At 36.5% G+C, this 24,649-nt stretch overlaps 1 protein-coding gene across 1 annotated transcript in view; it reads right to left on the reverse strand.

The window, feature by feature from the left end:
- The window catches only part of LOC140141153 (uncharacterized), a 32,735-nt gene extending 8,086 nt beyond the window's left edge, over positions 1–24,649 (reverse strand). Inside the window, 9 exon segments of the mRNA XM_072162946.1 lie at positions 1,589–1,663; positions 6,189–6,482; positions 8,081–8,184; positions 8,187–8,273; positions 8,958–9,064; positions 9,795–9,854; positions 17,850–18,108; positions 19,375–19,572; positions 24,490–24,649. Coding sequence (XP_072019047.1) covers positions 1,589–1,663; positions 6,189–6,482; positions 8,081–8,184; positions 8,187–8,273; positions 8,958–9,064; positions 9,795–9,854; positions 17,850–18,108; positions 19,375–19,519 — 1,131 coding nt within the window. The 5' untranslated portion in view covers positions 19,520–19,572; positions 24,490–24,649.

The following is a 24,649-nucleotide window of genomic DNA, read 5'->3' on the forward strand; positions in this document are numbered from 1 at the left end:
GCATTGACGTCACTACTGAACTTGAGGTGAACCAAATTATACACAATGCTACAATGTAGCTAGAACAATTTTAAAAATTACTAATAAGACCATTATTTTTGACACTAATGAAGTCTTTTTGGCTGTTGATTAGAGCTGGAATAAAGTAGATATTTTATTTAACAGTCGCTCCACGTGGGTCCTGATGGGAATTACCTCATTCATTTCGATCAAGAAAAAAGGAACATTATTTGATAGTTAATATTAATAAAAACTAAACTAAACTAAAAAATTAAAATTTGTCAGAAATCTTACAATAGCTAGCCTGAAATGACTAGATATGAATTGGTTGATGTGCAAATGACAAATATCAATGTACTGAGTATCAAAACAATGCCTTCACTCTGTAAAACTAAAATGGTGCATGCATTGGTATTAGTAATTCACTTAAACTCACTACCAACAACATCATACCTAGCAATTAACTCTGAAGTAAAAGAAAACGGAGACAAAAATTGTAAGTAGCTTATTTTTTTCTAACAACAAGCTAGCTGTTAGATGTTTTTATTTGTAGTCACAGCAAGCTTTAGGCAGGCAACTATATCATAGTTAGTAGTCCAGTGTATAAGTCCATAGAAATATGTTGTTTTATCAAAAAAATGTTGGTATTTATACAGTGCCTTTAACATGTAGCAAAGCGCTTTACATTTATTCAGCTGTCGTTAGAATATAGATATATGGTATTGTCAGCTGCAATACAATGCCCAAGGCATGCTCATATCTTTAGGCGGCGCTCAATGGATAATATTCATAACAGCTCCCCTGACTTAACCTGTTAGCGATGTGAATCTTGACTTAACATGTTAGCAATGTGAATATGACAAAAACATGTTTAGCGATGTGAATATGACAAAAACAAAAATGAAAGTGACAAATTAGGAATGCGTAATTTATTTACGCAACAGACTCTAGTATTTTCATGAATAATGATGTGTATGAATGTTCTCTTTAAAGTTGGCTTCATGTTACATTTGTCAAGAATTTCCTCCTGGTCAGTGTTGTTCCCTCTAAGAATTTTGTAGTTGAGCCAATGAAAATTTGAATTTTATGGAAATCTTTTGGGCCAAGTCATTGGCAAACTCCTACGCTAAACAGCCTTAGCGGAAATGCTCTGGGGAACTGATCATAGATGTGATGGGTGAACTTGATCATGACTATTTCACTTAAAATTCATACACCCCTATGGAAGACATGGGTTTAATCGGCCACACAGTGGGTGTGAATTATGAATCGAGTCACACATTCAGGTAACCCCATCTGAAATTCACACTTCCTGTGTGTAGAAGATTAAGGTCAATTTAGGTCATGTCTTCCATAGTAGGTGTATGCATTTCAACTGCAATACCGGTAGCCCAATAATAGCAAGCTGATAGGTTTTCAGTTCAACCTTTTGAAAATCATCGAAGCAGATAGTTATAGCCCCAGCTTGTAAGATCATGCAGTTTCCCTGAATGAGGCTACATGATCTATATAATGGAATATTACTATTATATGTCAACTAAATGATGCAAAATTAGTGGATTTATTATGGCAAAGAAGGAAATAATACCTGGAGATTATGTGCAACCATATTCTGCATATAACCACGTTTAGGTGTAGGAAGACTCAATGCCCTCTCCAATTTCTGTCAAGGTAACATCATTTGACAGGAATCATGTTATAATTACTTACAAGTTGTGTGATGCACTATGTATTGCAATTGCAACATCCTCACAGTGGTGGCACCAGGATTTCTATCATCTGAAGGGGGGAGGCAAAAAATCCAAATTGTTGCCATTTTGGCCAAAATAGTAGAATTTTTGGTTGGGGGAGGGAGGACGAAAAGCCAAGTTTGGGGAGGTGCCCACCACTGCATACACAAGCAAATGCTTACCCCTCCTCTTTGGCACAACCACACCACATACTCAGCCCTTGCAGATCAATAAATTTACATACAATGTACTTTGATCAATGAATATTCATAAACAGCCATATCTTCCATGTAGCTATGTAGGTTATCATGAAGCTGTAAGACCTTGATAATTTTTTTTTATCACAAACGTTCAGTATAAAAAATCATTTTCAGCTGATTTACTGTCATAAAATACAATATTTCAAGCAAAAGACAGATTAGTAGGGCAAAATCAACTTTCCCAACATTTGTACCAAATTGATGAGTGGCAATGTGGCAAAATCTGATCTAAACCTGGCCAAAGAATGTAGTATTGAAAATTGAGTTATTAACTTAACTTGCACAAAGTACAGTAAGCAAGTGTGCTGTTGCTGAAATCTTTACATCCTAAACTTAGTTATGAGCTTTCACAATGCTAATTTTTTTATCCGTTTATCTCAATTTCAAAATTTATGATGCCTTTGGCCTGATTGGATTAGATTGCTTCAAAAACATACACTTAATGTTATGTAAAGTTCGAATTAAGATTAAGATATGACTATTTTCACATTGGTGAAAACAACAAAATGGCCTAATATGTGTAGGCCATAACTTATAATTTTTTCTTATTTCCACTGAGCGGCAAACTCAATTTTAACGATAATTAATTTTAATGATAATTAGCTAACTTTGTTTGATCACATCACATTTTATCTATATCAGATATATGATCATTATTTCACCTACATTTCATTGTATGTATTAAGCTATATTTACCCAACAGCTTATTTATACACTGGCACTTCGCATTGTATTTATTTCCCAATGACCTTTGCAACTTGATTTTGGCAATATCAAACACAACAGTAAAAGCGCACAATATCGATTTCACATATATGATATTGTATATGGACCAATCAGCTAAAATTACGTAGACAAATTATGCAGATAATTGAGCCAAAAGTTAACAAATAACCTTGATTATATCACTATGCATATGATAACTGAAAATTAGCTAGATAAGTAAAATTTCCCATCTGTTTTGCAATTAAAAAGGCAATATTTGTTTTGTATATTAATGTATATACAAAACACAATATATACAGGGGGAGTAAAAAAGGTGCAATAAGGCAAAGAAACCATATTTATTTCAGAAACAAAACAACCAAATTGAACTTTTCTGTTGTTAAAACTTTCTAGAAAAACCTGCAGTTGGATTTATCATCATTTGTGTGGGTTATGAGAAGGATGGGAATGAAGGCAAACATAAAGTTTGAATTAAGTTAAAGTCAGTTTATCTATAGCTCAAAAAATGTGGACACAAATTGAAATTGGGGCCATACTAAAAAGGGTCCTAAAATTAAACGGTACATAATAGATATGATTCACTTAATTTTGTCACACAAAGTGACTCTTGAGCATAGCATTTATAGAGCACCAAGAACTCAAATATCCAACTTGGTTCCAAAATATATTGGTCCTTAGAGATAATAGGTGACATGAGCTTGTCCCAACTTGTTACTCTGATCACAAGACCTGTCACAAAATACCATTGACTTGATATTTACACACAAACCAAATATCGTCACTAATATCAAAACATATCCTGACATGTGACCACATGTGATATTGTTGTCTATAACATCGATGTGTCTCCAAAACTCAGACATAAGCCTCCCAGAAAAATTAATATGTATCATATAGGCCTATACTCTTGAGGATACCCTCACAAATGAAGCCACTATCTGTAAAGTGTGCTGAGGCTTGTGGATCAACGTCTAGGCGTTGTGCCTGTGCATAGTGCACTATAAATCACTGCCCTTTTTTAATCTTCTAACGGTGAACCAGAAAGGTTTAGTGTTCAGGAAAATTGGTTGAAGTTTAAACAAATAGTCCATACAGGATCCGAGACTTCTTGACAGGGAGAGAGCAAAGTGTTGTATATAGTGAATGGGGGCCATTCGAAATGGAGCCCAGTTCTGTCTGGAGTCCCTCAAGGCTCAGTAATTGGGCCTACACTCTTTCTTGCCTAAATGACATTGTGGCTGACATAAATTCAACTCTGTGGCTTTTCACCAACGACAGCATACTATACAGGGAGATCAAAAATACCACTGACCAATTTATTCTCCAATGCAACCAAATGCCAGTCAATCACTACATGTACGACACACAAGACCACTATGACATGCAAGGTTGATGGGCACTTCATTGAGAAATTTAACAAAAATTCATAAATATGTTGGAGTACCATTACCAAAACCCTTGACTGGAAACAACACATAAATACTGCTTGATCCAGCGCATGTGGCACCCTAGGTGTATTAAGATGAAATCTCTCTTCATGCCCAGATGTTAAATCTTGTGCATAGCCCAAGCCCTTGTTAGCCTGAAGCTTGAGTACTCCTCTGTCGCATGGAATCCCTTCTCATCTGACCAGATAAATATGGAAGCAGTGCATTGTAGGCAGCCATGTTTGTCTTTAATAATTGACCTTTTCGGTAAATCCCATAAGCCTTTGCGAGTACACCTGAGAACTCCTCATTTGACGTCACACCGACTTGCAATGCGAAGTAACGATATTCAATAAACGATGTACGCATCGGCGCAGATCGGCGTGACGTCAAATGAAAAGGCTTATGGGATTTACTGAAAAGGTCAATTACAACAGAACGTTTTTGACATGCTACTCAAAATAGGGAGACTATTACATCAATGCTCCATGCTCTACAAAATCCATCATGGCCTTGTGAATATTATTCCCCTGTGTCATACCATCCATCTGGCAAGGAAGAGCTAGTACCTGTCTGAGCTACCAGTACATCAGAGTAAATGCATACCGCTATTCCTACTATGTCCGCACCATTTCCATATGAAATAGAATACCAACTATGGCTGTTTCATCACCCTCAGTTCGCCAGTTCCAAAGCTTGGCTCTAAAGCCCTGAGAGTGATGCTACCAACAGCCACCCTCCACAAGTTGTAGATGTCCCTTTTTTATTTGCACCTGTTGCACATATGATTGTGAGCACCAAGTGAGCACAGCACACATTCCTACAACTGAACAAGCTAAGCTTTATTGGAGTGTATCGTCTCAAGACTCGAGCTTTTTTGCCTTATTGCACTCTATTTTGACTCACCCTGTATATCCTACAGCTGTCTTTTGTATTTTTATCAGATCTAGTTGTGACAAACTTGGCATTTTGATGATATTAAAATTGATGTTATGAATTCTCATACTAAATGTATAGACTTTGAAACAATAATGTGCCCAGAGGAGTCTACACTTTATGAACTGCATGCCATAATTCCTTACCCCTTTTGATATCTGAAACATCTTTGGGACCCCAATTCTCAAACCTGGAATGGTAATTTAGATATATTATGGAAGTATAGTGAGTAGGAAGGTTTTCCAAATTTTCATAGTGCATTTTTACACCTTTTGCCCTAGAATTTGGTGTGTCAAAAACTGCTTTTACCCTTCTTTACTAGCTATCACTAATTGCCTTCCCCCAAAGTTTACTTTTTCCCATGGCAAATAATTATTGTACAGTCCCTAAACAAATGTGCAACTGTATTGTTCTGATTACCTCTGAGTGACCATGCAGCATTGACTTTGGAGCCTTGAAAATGGACTATTCCAGTTGAAATCCACTTACCCCCTATGGAAGACATGACCTTAATCTCCCACACAGGGGGTGTAGACTTCAAATCAATGGAGTCTCCGACTCTCCGCCCCAATTCAGGTAACCCCATTTGAAATTCACACTCCCTGTGTGGGAGATTAAGGTCATGTCTACAACATGGAGTGTATGGATTTCAACTGGAGTAGCCAATACAGCATAGCTATCAACAATTCAACATCCTGGTTAAACAAAGAATTTTCAAATCCGGGTTTCAAAAGTCCAATTGCTCAAGCAATAGAGGTTATCCATGTTCTATAAGCTGCATATCCTATCAGCGACTGCTATACCTTGTTCAGGATTTTCAAAAGAAGTACCTGCATGTGCAACCATCACTGTTTCAAAATAGCCTGCCTAAGTCATGCAATTGCAAGTAACTCAGAGGTCGTGCATTGAATTGGTTTGAATGAGGAATACTACGGGAACCAGCACATGAGTAACATGGATAACCTCTATAGTTATAGCTAGGCAATATTATTTAGGAATACATTCACATAATTTTGATGTTTCCAACAAATATAATGTGAATCACAACTTCTAAGAAAACAAATTTAGGCTCAGTTTTGGTATCAGTTCATTTCAGAATAAATTCTTACCTTTTTATCTACAACTTTTGCTTGCCCATCCACATCCATCGCATTAGACAACTCTGCCTCAGCAGTAACAGCCGCCATGTGACACCGTCCAGTTTGCATATCATTAAGCAGATCGTATAGCGGCATGTTGCAAGGTACTATGGGTAATGGGCGACCATATTGGAGGAAGATTTGCTCCATTGAAAGTGGATGTTGTGGATTGAGTTCGATCAGGTTTTTGACAAGTAGGATACCACGGATTGTGTCTTCTTGAGGGTCGTATACCGGTACTCGAGAATGACCCTTAGATAAGATCTGTAGGATGTAAAGCAGATGGAAAGAGATTGGTAAAGTTTAAGAACCCTTTTATTATCACAATTAGGAACACTTACTTTACACTACAAAAAACTCCTCATAGGGATTATATACCGTGTGTCATAAGTCTGTAGAAAACCACTTTAACACAACCTTGCACAATTAATTTGATATTAATTTGTTACTGGTTATTGTTTTAGATTAATATAAATGTCACTTAGCAATTTATTTGAAGTTGTTATCTTTTTATGGTCGATAATCTCCTCGGTTATTGTTGTTTTTTCATTGTATGCATACTGCAAGGTATGCAGACGTTTAAATCCGTCAAAACATACAAATTTAGCCTTTAAAATCTAAAACAACGGCTGACACATTTTTCCCGCTGCAATAAGCCTTAGGGTTCATTGCAGCTAGTAGCCCAAAGGCAAATAAACAGAGGGGGTATTTCCATATTGATGCTACGCCCCAGGGGAAGTCGGAATATAGGTGGAACGACACACCATATATAAAGTTGCAGGCATGTGGCTAGGGGACGAAGTTTAAATGTGTAATATTTCAGCTACAATGTACAGTCCGCATCAGAATTCTAACTTTTTGAACTTTTTGGGTCTAATGAGGATGCTATAAATGTTCACCAATTCCAGCCTCTGATCTGTATTCATTTCATTATGTGTATAGCCCCCTCATTTTTTTTAAAGATTTTAGTCAGAGAAGATAATATATCTTAATGCATTTGTCCCATTTCAAGTTTCTGTACTGATGTGCCATCTAGTGCAACATGGGTCGATAGTGACAAAAAGTACCCCAATGAACAGAACACATTCAGATCTTGCATAATATGTTTATTTCTTGACTATCGACCCATGTTTAACCAGTCAACAATCTTATTTCCTTCCAATCTTTCCTCATCAGACCGAAAGTTGTTGGGGAAAATTGATACTTTTGTTGGTAAGATGGCAGATACTTTAACACCAGAATTTGCATTTGAGCGATACTTGCTCAAAACTACGGACCATACGTTTAAAAAATATGGTCAACAGTTGATGGGTAAAATTCCGTTTTGTATCATACACTAAAAAAAATCTGCCATTTTTGTCCACGGTTAGGAAATGAAAACACCATACACACGTCTGCGGTTGGATAGGGAGAGCGAGTTGGTGCAGCGGTTGTTCTCTCGCCTTCCACCACTGGTCTTTGTGCCCAAGGACTGTATGTGCACTTGGTTTATTCCGATTCTATGCTCGCTCTCGCAGATTTCCTCCTGCTTTCAAATAATTGATGATTAGTTGTTTGGTTAATGAAAACTTCCTTCACCCAATGGAATTTGAAGAGCTGCACAGATAATTGGTGGATGTTACAATCTAAGTGCGGATAGGTTTGCGCCAGGTTCGGCTGCAACCGGCCTAGTTGATACAATCTGATTGTGATGATTCACCACGGCAGCAAAATTACAGCGCTTTGAATCCTGCAAGATCTGGAAAAGGCGCTATATATAAATCTGAAATTTATTATTATTTTATTATAGCAATAAATACACATTGTGCAGGGTTGGCAGTGAACACACACAGGGGTGGGGTGTGGGGTGCATGCATACAAACCTGTTTCATAGCATCTTTATCCATCTTCTGTTGGATATCTACCATAAAAACCCTGTCCAGTTGAACATACGCATCCTTGACTTCCTTGTGCCGCATCTTGAGGCGCCTTTTATTATCATAACTTCATCCTCTGTTAATGGTTCTTCATTTTCAGAAATTTTTGTTTGATGCAGATCAACCAAGGCACCTAATTCTGTTGGAGCAAAATATTAACAAATTTATTTAACAAAATATCAAGGTTAAGGTCATTATACAAACTTATATGAAGTTCAAATGGAAATTTCACCCCCTATGGGAGACATGACATTAATCTTCCACACAGGGAGGGTGATTTCAAATGGTATGGGGTTACCTAAATGGGTATCACACACAGTATGAAATACATCTGCCAACCGAGATCACTATTTTTGAGGCACAATAGCGGACCCATCTTTCAAATGTATTTGGCATGCAAATGTGACTTACAGATAATTACAGCATTTGTAGGCAAATATTGATGCATACCACATACATACAGTTGTACTAAAGACTGGCAAAAAGAATTTAGAATTTTCGAACTGAGGACCTCTAATTGGATCTGTCTAACTGAGGACTTAAATCTATATATTTGAAACTGCACTAAACCGTGGACCTGCTTGAATTTTCCTGCCAAAAAACAGTATTTAACCCCAAAACCGAGGATCTACAATGGGGGACCGACCTACACCCCATATGCATTATTTTGCCATGTAGCACCTTCTGCTGTTTTCTTAAAACCGTGGATGTCCACAGTTTCCATGGCTCTGCACTTTATGAGTGAAATGTCACAGGTGGGTCCACGTTTGTCAGTGAAAACAAACACCCCCCAGGACACACCCCCTCACACACAAATACTTACCCGCTCTCCTGAAGAATGTCCCATGCTCATGCCCCAGTACACAATCTAATATTTTAGCTATAGGCCATGCTATTATGAATAGTAGAGCCATCAAACAATAAACTAATCTTGAAAGAGAGAAAGAAAAACAAGAGTCTTTAACATTGTGAATTTACATATTGCTTAAAATTGATAAAGTAGTTGTCATACTTTGTTTTACCGTACATTGGTAGCTGGTGGCAGTATCAAATCAAATCCTACAGAATGCACTACACATATCATACAACATTTTTGTTGCTCTTTTTATCATCATCCAATTCTAGGAATGTAAAAAAGAAATGTATCGCACATCTCCAGTTTTACGCATTCATTTAATTGACCGCCTCTTCCCCCACTTTACCCCATCAAAATGCAGATTTTGGTATCATGTAGAAAAGCTCATATTTTTCTCATCAACATTTTGAAATAAGACGTTCTAAATCGGTATATTTCCGAAGAAATCATCAAAAACAAGTTAATCTTGACTGAACAGTATACCAACCATCTTTGGCATATGCAAAGGGGGGGCAAGATTTTTGGCAGGCCGAGGAGGGAGGCAAGTAATTTTTTGGTGGGCTGAGAGGTGGGGGGGCAAGCGATATTGGGAGAGCCGTTTGGAAATTTTACCAGTCTAAAGGGGGGGGGTAATTATTTCACAGCCCCTAAAGAGATAGCGAGTCATTGAAAGAAGCTATATATGTATCACTCTCACACATGCAATAAGAGGAGCTGCACAAGAACACCCCTACTCCTCTCACAAAACTGTGTGTGTTTTATAGTAAAATTTGTATAAACCGTATATTTATGGAGTTTACTTACGGTGCCAAAGTTGCTCCTATAGCCAGCCCATATCTTGTACATACAGCTTGTGGCACTACTCTGAAAGATAAAATATGAAAGAAATAAAAGTCAAAGGTCAACCTGGTAAGGGAGAAGAAATCATGGACATCAACAATGGCTGTGTGTCCACAGTTTTTCAGGAATTTTTGGGTGTGTGTCCCAATTGTTTGCAGGTCTTTACAATGCACCCCTCACACCCACCCACCCCTAACAAATAAAAATGCCTCTTGTAACTTTTTTTTTGCACACCAAGTGAACACAAACATGTTTTAGCCTTGCAAGTGAAGGGTACTAGATCCCCGCCCGTCTCGGTCACAGGGAGGGTTGCAATGGAAATAAAAGGTGGTTCTCACACCATTGTGCCTATAATGTAGCAGTTGCAAAAACCCTGCAGTGGCAGCTGTTTTAACCCAATGCAGGACAAAGTTTATAGCAATTTAAATCCTGATTAACCCAATTTGACCTTTGACCCATGATCCACCTCCAAACTCAAATACTGCCTACATGTATTTGATATACATCTATGCTGTGAAGATGGACACCCATACTCACTTAGTTTGTAAGCTATCGCATTTACAAGATAGGGATGCATACACACAGACACCTAGCATTTCTATAGCCCCCATCACCAACTCTTATGTGGGGTGCGGGGGACTAATGAATATTTTGGAAGTTATAATTTATCATAGGTTAATAAACTAGCTGTCAGAATTCAGGAAGTTTCTGGTTTGCACTAAATCCTACTGAACCAGCCAGTAACCACTTCTGACTAAAATAAATAAACAAAACAACAAAATCATATGATATTTGACTATGGGCTTTGTGAAAGAAAATAATTTAACATTCTGTAAATTTCCTGATTATTTGTATACACATGTAATATGCAGGGTAATTTTTCTGAATACAAATTTCTGAATTTGATTTATAACTTTTTGTATACAAAGTCATACACTGCATATTTAGAATTTTTTGACCCCATTTCAATGAATGAATGAACACCCACATTGTGTATTATACTGCTGGTAAAACAACCCGTCCGTCATGAGAATTAGTGCATAAAATTGACTGACTGAGTGTGTGATTTGGTTTCAGTTGTTATTTTGGTAGAGTTTATGCACGACCAACCCATCCTATATAAAAGTCTTCACTTTTACCCAGGCCAGGCCTGACATGCAGGATTTTTTTGGGGGAGGGGGTGCAAATTTGGAAAAAGTGGACTTTTTTCCGGGGGAGGGCAATTTTGTGAAAAGTGTGCCTTCTTCACAAAAATTTTGACCTTTTTTATTTTTCGACCAAAACCTGATTTTTTTTTGCTCGCTATAATATAATGCATGCAAATAAGGATTTTTGGGGAATATTTTAATACTTTTGCCATTTTTTTTGGGTGTATGGCTGTACCTTGTTATATATCTATTTAGTTTCTGACTAAAATTTGTATGACTTGTATTAGTCAACAGTGGGTGTTATTCAAAAACATGGATAAACAATAAAACTATTTTGTGTGCAAATCATTTGACCAACATTTGGAATTTGTCCATGGAAAGTACCACTTTGGTTTCCTTATTCCTCATAATGAGTACCCTAGGAAAATTAATAATAACCGCTGGCACAGATGTAATTAAACCACTGAGACCCAGTTTAATTTTGCTCATATAAACTTTTAGTGTGTTGTTTTTTGACAGTGAGTATACATATAAATATACATGTAGTTACAGTCAGTGAACATACATAATAAAAAGTGTTATGTGCACATTTTTTTCATGATACAAAATTTCACACATGTTTGCATGAAACTTTCAAACAAACACAAATATTTGTTTTTGCCTGTAGCCTCATAAACAAATGGCATATATTTAAAAACAAAGGCAGAAAGGTTAATGATCAAAGATTCAAGATTTATATGTTATCTACATTATAGATGTAATATCAAAAACAAACAAACATATATCTATATACATGGAAAAGAGGAAGCTATGACAAATGATGATACATTGTTAAATATTTGATAATCTGTTAAATTTACTTCGGATATTTCCCAACAAGTAGAGAACAATGAAATGCAATTGAACATGAGTTTAGTCACTCCACCCCTATTGTGGGTGGAGTATTCCTTTTCCCCTTTTCTTAACAGTGACTAAATTGCCCTTTAAGATTTTTGTTTAGTCATTAAAAGCAGATTATCTAAACTTTAGGTTCCTTGGGTTAGTAATGACTTATTTATAATTTTCACAATGATCAAAAACTGTTTCATATCAGATTATTCAGTTCAGTTACTCCTGGGCAGTCACCACAACCAGAACAAAGCTAAGTGAGTTGAAACATTTTCCAGTATTTTGATATTATTTTTTATTTCATATAATTATTATATTTATATTACTATTTATAAAGTGATGTATGAAGTAAAAAATTTTTTAGTGACAATGTATGTATAGTATTTAAGATAAGTAACAGGGGTTTTCAATAGGCCGCCAAAGTTCAGATCCTGCCCACCGACCAATTGTGGTTGGCCCTTGAACAGGTCTGAAATGTAGAGTAAACACAGCAAACCAAGATGCACTTGCCCCAAAAATGTAATCTTAAGGCTACACGATCTATTGTTGGTCGAAGCAGCCGAAAAATCATTTTAATTATCAAAATCAATATATTATTGACAAATAACACTTTGATGTTTTGCAAAAGTTCATTCTACAAATCATAGACGGTACTTTGAAAACTTACTTAATTTATTGTTGGGAATAAGTTATGTACGTTTTACAAAAGTGTTGTTGTTTCAGTCCTCTTTACAACATAACTCAAGAACCACAGGACCTACAAGGGTATATCTGTGATTGATATTTGAATTCTTCTTCACACTCGCTACGAAATGATCAATGCAATTTTTGCCAAAGCTCACTAGCATTCGCAAGATGCTGTGAACTACCAAATCGCAACAGTTTAAAATAGCTGCTAACCTTAAATGATTTTGGCCCTCTGTGGCCCATGAGCGAATATAATTGAGAGCCCCTGGTATACATGTAGAACAACTTCTCTGAATTTGGCACCTTTTCACATTTTGGACCAATCACATATGAACCCAAAAAAGTGGGTAATGGTGAATCCAACGGACAAGGACACATCAAGGATTAATAAGTTATTTCTACAAGTTTGGCACTTCTGTGGGCCTTGGAACTGGTAATTTTTGGCTATCAAACTTTACCTTCTTCTATAATGCCTACATTTCCTGTTTTGTCCCCCCCCCCCTCTGCGTACCGCCTAGTCTGTATTATACTTGCTTCCCCACATCAAGTTGGTGTACCTTGCTCTCTTTCTTTCCAAACATGAACCACTTTCTATGATTTATACCAAAAAGGAAATGCATCCCAGGCCAAATATTTACTAGGGTTAAGAAAAAAAACCCACAAATTTGATGGGTTAAAGAGTAAGGTTGAGGCTGTCTATCATTTCACCCACCATCAACACACCTACTAATATTTTTCAATGCATGCTGACTCATTAGTATAAGAGTATATGACTGGTAAACCAAAAGTTTGAAATTGCTGAATGATCCGATGCTGGATCTGGGGATTTCCCCTAGAGAGCTGCATCCAGGAACTCACATGTCACAAATCACATGTACCAGTCTACCCACATGTTGAAGCCATTTTGAAACCATATACTTCTTTTAACTTTAATAACATTGTAAAAAAAAATTAATATAAACCAAACATAATTTTGTTTAGTATTCTGACATCAGCATATATGCATTACTATAAAAAATAGCCAAATAAATCTAGAAGATAAAAAAAGCTAATAAATTAGTAATAAATTCATTAATACTAATAGCTTCATATAATATTATACTAGCTACCGGGTGTCCCAAAAAAAGGTTACATGTAGATTTTTGAAAATAATCTAAGTTAAAGTTGACAAACATAAATATCCTTTTCATGACATAATCTATGTACCCTCTACTAGTACCCCTGTGAATGTCAAGTTCACAACCTACGTGCTTAATCTGCATTCCACGCATTCCTGAGCAAGCTCTTTACGCGACATAATGGAACACAAGGTTCATTATACCACCTTCACAGCCACCGTGTATTTGGCGGGGCACATGAGTAGGCCCAGCCATAGCATGGCAGATGCAGTATTTTATTCTGATAAATAAAGAATAGAACTTGTTCAGTTTTGTTTCAAGAGTTCAGTCAGAAATGTAAAACAAACAGCAGCGATTTCAAGTCAACAAAATCCAAACAAGGCCTGAATGCAAAATATTGTTATTCATTTCACTATGTTGATGACATGAGATACAGCGTGCAGAACTGCTTTCACCAAAAGCGTGTTCTTCTCTAAAGACCACCTTCCTTTATTTGTAACCACCAAGAGTCAAGAAGTTCTAAAACTGATTTATTTTCAGTGTATACAATATTTTATTTTTAAATATGTTTCTTTTGTTCAATAAGTTCAACAATGAAAAATAAGAGAAACATAAAAGGTGATAAAGAAAAAAATCTGAAAATAAAGGTGTGCGTGTGTTCAACTTTCGTTGTGCGATATTTTGATGGTTAGCGACTCTTGACACCCCTGTCATCTTGCGCTCATAAGTGAAGTTGCTTTTAAGATACGGAATTGAAACTTAGCTATCAGTTACAGGAAGGATCATTAAATAATATCTGAAAAAATGACATTGTTTTGTTGTACCATCACAAAATGCGGTTCATTTTCTACATGTAACCTTTTTATGGGACACCTTGTATATAGTATCAGAACAGTATCCAGGGGTGTGAGAGGCCTAAGACAAAAAGAGAGGAAAATCACTAAAATAGCTGAAATACAGCGTATCCGAGTAAAAATGCCAAATATGGGCTGAAAATAAAAAACATATAAATTTTGGCAATTTACAAATCTGAACTTTCACACCCCTGAATATAAAAGGGTTTTACATTTATACCGCTGCCAATAGGACATATCACACTAGTTATTTAGCTGCCAAAAATAATGGTAACAATATATGACTACCCTGTAAAAGCTCCTCATTTTACACTTGGGTGCAGTGGGCAATTTGTCTTTTAGTTTTTATTTCAAAATAAAAGAGACAGCAACTGCCCCCTTCCCCCATCCACCACACACAACCAATAAATATGCCAGATTATTTTAGTCTATGGATAGACTCTAATTATAAAGGATTCCCTGACACGGTTACCTACAATGTATAAGGAAGTAGCATCATGAGTATACTCTTGTTTGTTTTGGTTGTGAAGCATTACATAACGTTCAATAGTTGTAAATAATGTTTATGTACATGTAACAGTATACATTGTACCAACTAAACCTACCAATGTGTATACATGCTGTTGAAGTGGAAATTTTTGCACTTTTTATTTTCGTGCTCCAAGTTGCTACCGTGAAAATAACAACACATGAATATATTCATTTAGTGTATAGGCCAATGTAAGGGAACTCAGAATCACAAATTTAAAAACAAGGGAAACGGTTCAAAATTGGCAAAGTGTGAAAAATTAATTGTGTGAAAATTTCCACTTTTACAGTATTATGTCCCTTTGAGTTTCACATTAGCAGGAAACTTTGTGTTATTTCCCCTGAAAATCTGCAATGATATTTTTATAATAATTTTAAAATATTATTTTAAATATATTGATCACATATATACCAGCAAAATGATAGAAAAAGGATATAATCATTTTCCATTTTCAGAGTAATAAAAAAGTTCATTTATCACAATATACACACATTTCACAATTTATGGAATATTTTTTATATTGATTCCTTTTGCATTATGTAGAATACTAGAATTCCATGTGGACACGAGTAGAGATTGACCAGCAAAGTGAAATAATTAACAACATTTGGTGAGTATAAATAAAATAGTAAATACTATGATTTATAATGGCTGGTAAGCAGACACTCAAGATTTTTCTATACGTTTATCGTTACCGGGCAACTTAGATACATCATTTTCTTCAAAAGGCGATACTTATATTATTGGATAGTCGATTTATTGATTATTATTGACATATCAACGGTCCTTAATGACCGGGGGATTTATTATCCAATGGATCTCACGGTGCTGTTGTGGGAAAAAACAGTGATATAGGAAGAGGTGCAAATTTTTAGAATGCAGGAAGAATTTAGATTAAGTTCAAATGAGGCTGTACCATTGAAACTTGCCCAGGTGTCCACTTGTAAATTTCACCTAAAGTCATTGGCAAAGATACATTTGGAATGTTAACGTTTCGTCCGTCGTTTATAATGTCAATCAAACTTACTACAGCCTGTGATTGGTTAGTTGATGAGATATTCATCTGGAGCCTTCAGTGGAGAAAAGGAATCATGGTGGACAATGATATTACAAGGCAAAAACCAACTTTTATAGGCATTGTTGACAGGGTGTCTTCAAAAAAGAAAGTTTCCTATACTAAAATATAACTTTTGAGATGGTTTGTATACATCAATCCGAGAAGCGTTTACTGTATTTGGCCCTCTATTGATGGAGCCACAAATGTGCGGGAGATTTAATTTGTTCAATCAATTCATGATTGTGCATTGAAAATCACTGTTGTGTACAATTCTGTATAGCACACTTACAAGTAATTGATAGCACCCCGACCTTGGTACACTGCAGTTTACGTCAGTGACACCGCAGTAATGGCCTAGTCGGATTGGTGTATCAGTTCGGGGGCACTCGTAATAACCGGACGTCTCTGATTTCAAAGACGGGTCAGTGATTTCACATACGGGGGTCTGTGATATCACATACATCGAGCTTTGTTGACAGCTCGGCGCTCGATGCAGCACATCGGAACGAAGCTGAGTGTATTACAATAAGCTTTCCTATATGTTTAGCAAATATCTACCTGTACAAAAATTATATCTATCTGTGCAAATTCGGACAAATGGTCCCAGAACACACTTAGATTGCAATGGCTAAAATCAAATGTTTTGAAGTAAAAAAAATCCCAATTTTACTATCCAATTCATGAATTGGATAGTAAAATTAACAGGCACTCAACATGCTCAACTTGGGCTAGCTACAACCCTGATAAGGCCTATGCACAAAATTATTCCCACTGCGCTGGCACGTTCATCAAAATTACTTATATCGTTTGCGACTGGGTTTTGAAACTAGGGAGTATGTGATTTATGAGACGTCTCTGAAATATGATACTGTTATGTGACATGACGCTTCAAGAGTACCGGTACTTGATATCAGAGACGTCTTTGAATTAGCAGTGCCCCCGAACTGGTATACCTTTGAGTCTTATGAGTATATTTTGCATTATATGAGTATATGTTTTTAAAGTCTTGTCCACCTACCTCTGCTGTAAATATATATCAAAATACTAGCCATCTTGCAGACAGCCCTGCTGACTTGGTTGGCATGGCTTACAGGAGTACAGAAAATTGCTGATACAAATTTTCATCACGTAGCTACTCTCAACAACTTCAAGTTCTCAATCTATTATAGGCTCCCATTAGTTATCTTTTAGCTGCTAGTGGCAGCTATACAGATCCATATTTGGGGGTTAGATGGCTTTGCCAGTTATAGTTTGTTTCTTTGCTGACTATCGCTTTTTGAGTACAGGCTAAACTTTAGAATACCCTACCACATTTCACCATCACTGAAGCTACCTTAGTTACATGTAAAACGCAGCTACACAGATAGCACAAAACTTGGAGATACAATTATATAAAAGCAGTACATTGAATGATGTTTGAATTAAAAGGGCATTTTTGTGATCCATAGCCTCATCCCCCACTTTTCTCCAAAAAAAATTGAAATTTTTATGTACAAAAAGATTCTTGCAGATTAATTTGTTTAGCAAAAATATCGCTAAATTTGATTACGTTCTGGTACACCAGAACGAAATTACAATAGTGGCCTATGGAGCAGTGTAATACACATAATTATACATAACGCAAAATCGGAATCAACTGAAATTTTGGGAATAAGCTTTTTGTGTGGATATCTTCTGAAAAGTGTCATAAAAAGAGGATACTAGGATCATGAAATACTCCTTTAAGTAAAATACTTACTCGCCAAATATCAAGACAGCCGTAACAGACACAGCAATAGCAACAATTGGATTTGTGATTCGATCTAGAAATATTGGCATAGACTCTACAGCAGCTGCATTAGCCAGCAGCAATGTGACCAATAGTAGATGGTGTTTCTCTATCAATGGTGTGATGCGTTTAGCGTATACGCGTTCCTCTTTCTTGCCTCCAGATGCCAGCACCTTAAGACTTGTGAGGTCTAGAGACAGGAGACCCATTGTGAGACCAGACATTAGTCCTGTGGATGATAAAAACAGAATACTTTAACCCAGGCTTCCTCAAATAGGTTTGTTGTAAAAATAAAAGAAAACTGCAAAGCGCCACTCAATGGCTGTGAATGTGTTTTAGCACGGGCGGGTGGTGGTGGTGGTGGGGGAGTCAGAGGGGTGTCCCGCCTCTAAAGCTATTGATTTTTTGAAATTTGATCTACATATTTTGAGGGCAGAATGGCAGTCAGGAAGGGCATTAGCCGCAGTCTGTGACCCTCACGAACTTAGCGAGCGCGTAGCGCGAGACGTTCAATCGAGCACATCAGCGCAAGGGCTCTCACGAACTTAGCGGTAGCGTGGCGCGAGGCGTTCAATCGAAGCGTCAGCGCTTGCTGACATAACCTCTCTGGATAGTATACTAATAGCAACAGAGCCCGAAAGTAGTGCTAGAAGGGCATATTATTAATGTTGAAATGTAGAATATTGGAGATATTCCTGCTGGATGAAGTTTGATCAAGGGGTTTAATTTTTAATTTTTTTTTTATAAATATTTTTAAAATTTTCTTTAAAAATCTAAATGGCGCCGTGCGCCACTCGGGAAGCCACGGCGCACCACAAGTGGCACGCACGCCGCTATTTGTGGACCCCTGCTTTAAAACCCCTTCTTAAATACATCATTTCTGATAGCTCTCCTTACTTGACCATTCTCTCCTTACATTCTATTGTTTAATGTTGTAAACAGCTCTCCTTGAAGGCTCCAGAAGAGCTATTTAATGCTCTCCTGGAAATTCCAACAGATATAGATTCCTCTCAGTATCCAATTAAAAAATACAACTTCTAAATATTTAAGCTCATTCCTCTTCAGCCACCATTCTTACCATGTTGCTGATTGGCTCAATAAATCATTATTCATACATGTAAGTCTTCTTGTAACCAATCAGGAGGTAGCACTCATGGGGTTATTACACCCTTCAAACTGTGTAATTCTGCAGAACAATCCCAAAATGTTGGTGAAAATACAAGATGCCAAAAATTTGACGAAATGCATGTCTTCAAAAAATCTGGAATTCCATGGATTGATGAATATTTTGAACTTTTCTCTCCAAATGGCATTTTTACACTGTTTGCAACCTGTTGCACCTAAAAGTGAACTGTGGATATCCTCGGTTCACTGTGTTCACAGTTGCGAACTTGCGATTCAATATCATTATACATGTAAATGTCCTCATTTGGAGGTGCTAACAAATGCACACCAACACACACACACTCTTCCCACACATACTACACATACATACCTGCAATTGCTACTAAACCCACATAGATGCTTAAATAGATCCAGAACCATTTATCATGCCAGTCCAATGGACCCTCTGGTTCACTGTATTCAGTACCATTACATAAAATGATGCCCTCATCCTCTAGCGTGCAGTTCAGTTCCATATTGAGACCATGTACTGCAAAATGTTGATTTGACAGAGATAAACTTGGAAATCCTGCAGAGGAAAATAGTATAAATATTAATAATGTGAATTATTAAAGGATAGTATGATTGACAACCTCTTCCCCGCAGGTACAAAAATGTAGCGACACTGCACCGAGTACCACTAAAAATATCCCAATTGGAGTAAATCATCATCCGAAGACACCATTTTTGTACAAGTTTTAAACTTGTCACTACAACCAAGGCTAACCATACGCTGGGTCTGCTTCGATCGCAGAAATTAATTTTATCACTGCAACACTGCAAAATAATTGTAGACCCACAACTAGAATATAGTTCTTTGAGAATAATCTTGGCTGGGCTGCTTGCCGGGGCTGCTTATGGCTCCACAGCTCCACTTCACTAAGCATCAGCATTGTCTTTGTCGATTACCGTACATCAAATTAGCTGACGTCCTTTTTGATGGACTAGAATATATATGGAACTATTATAGCAGGGAAAGTATTCTCATACCAACTATCAAACAGACCTCAAATGGGATTTTATAGCCTGCATTAGGGCATGACTTCCGGAGAAGATTTTGAATATTGGGGGCTCAAAATTTTGGACGAAACGTTTAAGCAGTGGGTGTGTGGGAGGGGCTTTTGAAATGCAATGCATATATGTTTACATGAATTGTACCTTCATTTTGAATTATACCTTTAAATTAGGGGCTGTGCAATAATTATGTGTACCCCCGTGGTGAATTCTCAAAATGGTCTGCTAAAAATTGCTTCCCCCCCTTTGACCGTGCCAAAAAATCTTTGCCCCCCTTTGACGTGCCAATAAAACCTTTGCCCCCCCTTTTGACGTGCCAAAAAATCTGTGCCCCCGCCTTCATGCTTTACATGTATATGCAAGAATTTGGGGAACCAAAATTCAAACCCTTAAATTGTCTTATCATATAATGCTAGTGCAGCGAGCAGGATATTTTGCATATTTGATCATGTTTCTAACATTTTCCTACACCTTTTTATAGAAACGGTGCCCAAAATATCTGTGCCAAAAATTGCTTGAGGAGATAGAGGTAGCTGAAGATAGTGATGATAATTAAATAACTGCAAAAAGAACAAAATTGTATTAACCAGTGAACAATTCAAATTTTATGTTGCGTATGGCTAACTCCATGAAGTTGGGGCACAAAGTGTGACATAAGGGTCAAAATTTCAAAATGACTTAATTCTAAATGTAATGTGTGTTTTAGTTACTTCAACTATCATACTTCAACAAAAAAGTGATCTTTTTACATTGGAAAGTACAGAATTTCTGTGGAAGTGCTATGTTGTTCAGTAGTGGAGGCAAATATCACGATGCTACATGGACACCATTTTATACTAGCTCTCTCTATTTTAAACATACTGTCCATAACATGTCTTAATAAAATACTTTTTTATGATGTCCTACCATGGCAAATTCGCATAATATTACCAATTACACTATCTTAAATCAGAAACAAAAGTTATGAGGCATCAAAGATGAAGGATGACAGGTAAATCTATTCAAAATTATGTTTGATTTCTTTTTGTATCTAAAATTCACAAGGAATATATTTGCAGCTACCTAGGATGGTTCAGAAAGTATTAGATTCACAGCTGGTAGTTTATTTTAAAACTAGAAGTAAAAAAACTTGCCTTTGTTGCAAAAATTCAACATAATTCTACCGATGCTACTTGGACACCGTGTCCTGTAGAATCGGTAGGATTGTGAGTTTTGCACAAGAAGTAATCATACTTTGTGGTAAAGTTATTTAAAAATTATATTTGGGCCTACGGACATTAAAAGTTGTAGAAAAAATAAAACAAGCATACCTAAAAAACTGGTGAATACATAAAACTGACAAAACTGTGTACCGATGCTACATGGACACCGTGTCTGATAGTGCATAAAAATTTGTATTGAACACATAAATATTTTACAATTAATGTTTGCCTGCCCTCAAAAGTTAATATGTTTAGTTGTTTGTCATCTAGTTTCAAAATATAAGAAGAAATTACATAAATTTTAACTGTTTGCTTCCCAATGCTATACTTTGATCACGATGCTACATCCCGATGCTACATGGACACCGCACCATTTTTTTCAAAATATTTACTCTTTGGTAAAATGGCAGCTCCTCAAATCAAGTTCCCTTGAAAACCCCTACCCAGTCACATCTTAAAATAAGTCCATTCATGTCAGTATGTGTACTGACCTTGCTGTAAGCAAGTATAATGGTTTGAAATCTCCCGATGCTACACGTGGACACCACGGTTACATTTTCTCATGAAATTTTTAAACGACTGAGAGCTTAGGCACAAATGCTGGTCAAATTTCCTATAACACGTTTACATCAATAAAAACACAAAACAAATTGATTTGAATGATACATGTATGTGCTGTGGGTGAGCTGTTATACCGATGCTACTCTTATTTTTCTGGACACCGCGTGTAGCATCGGGAAGCTCATTTTTGACATCCCATAAATTTTAATTGACTGGTTTCTGTTTTGTTTAAATGTACTTTTTAGTTACTACCAACATTAATTCATGTAATATTATGTAAAACTGTGACTGTTTGATGTTACAATTGAAATTATTTGTATTCCGCATACTTGCTTTTTTTTTTTCTTTTTTTTTGCCCTAAAAAGTGCTGGACACCAACCACTTAATGGCCCGTAAAAATAAAAATATAATAGGTACAATTTTCAAGTAACTTTTACATGAAAGTTAAACATCATATCTATTTAGAAAATATCAACTGAGGAGAAAAGGTTCATATAAGAAATATTAAACTGCATTTATACTATAAAATTCTCCCAATTTGTAATGTGTCCCAACTTCATGGAAATATTAAGTCACCATTTATATTTTCCACATACAGAAACCAGGTGCTGGGAAAATTTTCAAATCGTCCCGCTAATCTGATCCTACAATTAGTGGTACAAATGCGCGCGAAGCGTGCGAAAAATTACGATTTTCATGCTAAAATAGCCATTTCACGTTCCCATGTTCTCCTTTTTTGTGTGAAAATTTTAGGGAGTTCGATCGACCCCCCCTGGCTATGGGTCTGCATACAATGATACATGTGCATGTATTTAACTGCATGGGTTTCAGAGAAGAATGGCAGTCCCTTGAGCTCAGATTGACGCAAGCGCCCTATTAATGAGCGACGTGACCACAGGTATAGGTGCCGATCTGTGCCAACCAATGATTTGATGCATGATCGGCCAATCAGATTATCGGTCGTTGCTATGATTGTCAGACAATCGATTCAGCCAATCAGAACCCCACTTCCATGTTTACGCTCTGCAGTCTGCACCCTCTCAAAATGTTAACAAGTGCCGTTCTTCTCTGATAAAAACTGTAGTATGATGTAGTCTTTCTCGAGAAACACTAGGCTAGGCATGTCCACATTGCTTATTATAGAGGGCGACATTCAATCCAAAAAGTTGCGACCACAGTAGCTCACAGTCAATGGCTTAACTGTGTAATCCCCATAGGTAAATACAAAAATTTGAAATTTGGACACCAGAAACTTGGAGACGTAGTCTAAAAAGTGCTGGTACTTTATCCTTCCTACAGAAGTCATCATGCAGTGAAAGTTAGATTTCATAAAATAAAATCGCCTTTGTGTAAAATGGATCATCGTGGTAAAAAATGATGCCTTACATGCTCTTTTTGTACAGTAAGTCATTGTAAGGCATTGTCAATGATGGCCGCAGAAAAGTGCAGTTTTTTTAAAAACATACATTTGCCCAAAACTTCGCTAATTTTTGACCTACAGACATAGTTGACGGACCCCTCATTTTTTAAGTAAATATAATCACCTTTTTAAACAAAATAATTTCCATGTGAAATATCCTACTTGAAAATTTTGTGAACATGCCTAAACTAGGCTACAAGCAACTGATTTGCTCACGTTAGAGAATATTTCGAACAAATATATACATGTAGTCCTGCAAGCAAGACTTGAACTCAAAATTCATGACATTAAACACTGTTTTTGTATCTTGATCACTGACATTGTTCAATGACAGCCTGTGACGGTGACGTCAAAAGAAAGTGTCATGACATGTAGAGCCATCCTGTCTAAGTGGTTTGTTTTAATTTCTATCTAGTTGCGCATTCATGAGATGCTAATTTCTATTGTGTTAATTTCTGTTGTGATGAACACGCATCTATTCAATTCTCTCTCACTTCAATGGACATGGTGATTGGTGAATAAAAATGATGGCCATCGACATGATCGAGGTCGTGTGACTGTCCAGTAGGGGTGTGATTTTCGGGTAATTTTGTGCCCGGGTACCGGCGCATTTTTGAGGCGGGTAACGGTACTGAAATTGCAAAAAAAAAAATAAAAATAATTTTTTTTTTCAAATTTTTTTCGGTTTTGTAGTGTCTCTGGACCTAGACCTAAATGCTAGGATCATGGTTGACCTAAAAAAAAAAATTTAAAAAAAAATTAAATTTTGCACATTGTTTTGTTATTTTAATATGAAAATTGATACATGTCATAGTTTTCATGTCATACTCTATTAATGATATCAAAATGCATTGAATTTGAATGCATTTTGATATAATTAATAGAGTCTTACATGAAAACTATGTATCAATTTTCATATTAAAATTACAAAACAATATGCAAAATTATTATTATTTTTTTTTTAAATTTCGGTACCGGGCAGGGAATTTCCTGCCCAGGTAATAGGATTATCGGGCGGGACTCGAATTCCCGGGACTCACTCACACCCTTACTGTCCAGAAAAGATTATGCGTTTGTATTGTTCTCAGAAAAAAACCAGGTTATATGGCACTCTAGCTGAAATACAGCAAGATGTACATATACTCATATAGTAAAATGTAAACCTGTATTTTAGATAGAGTATCTCGAGCTACATGGTAAATAATGCATGAAATTGAAAATGTAGTTTACTAGTTGTAAGCTTACTCACAAATGATATTCGATTTAGTACGCTGTGCTGGGTCCGAGCACTATCTGAGTCTACTTTGTTTTTATGAGTGACCTTGCAATTGCATTGCCCTTGCTTAATCAACTGGTTTCTATGACATTAATTTGAGATTATTCTTCCGCTAGCCGAGAGTATGAAAGCA

This window comes from Amphiura filiformis, chromosome 19 (genome assembly GCF_039555335.1).
Source record: "Amphiura filiformis chromosome 19, Afil_fr2py, whole genome shotgun sequence".
Classification (NCBI taxonomy): domain Eukaryota; kingdom Metazoa; phylum Echinodermata; class Ophiuroidea; order Amphilepidida; family Amphiuridae; genus Amphiura; species Amphiura filiformis.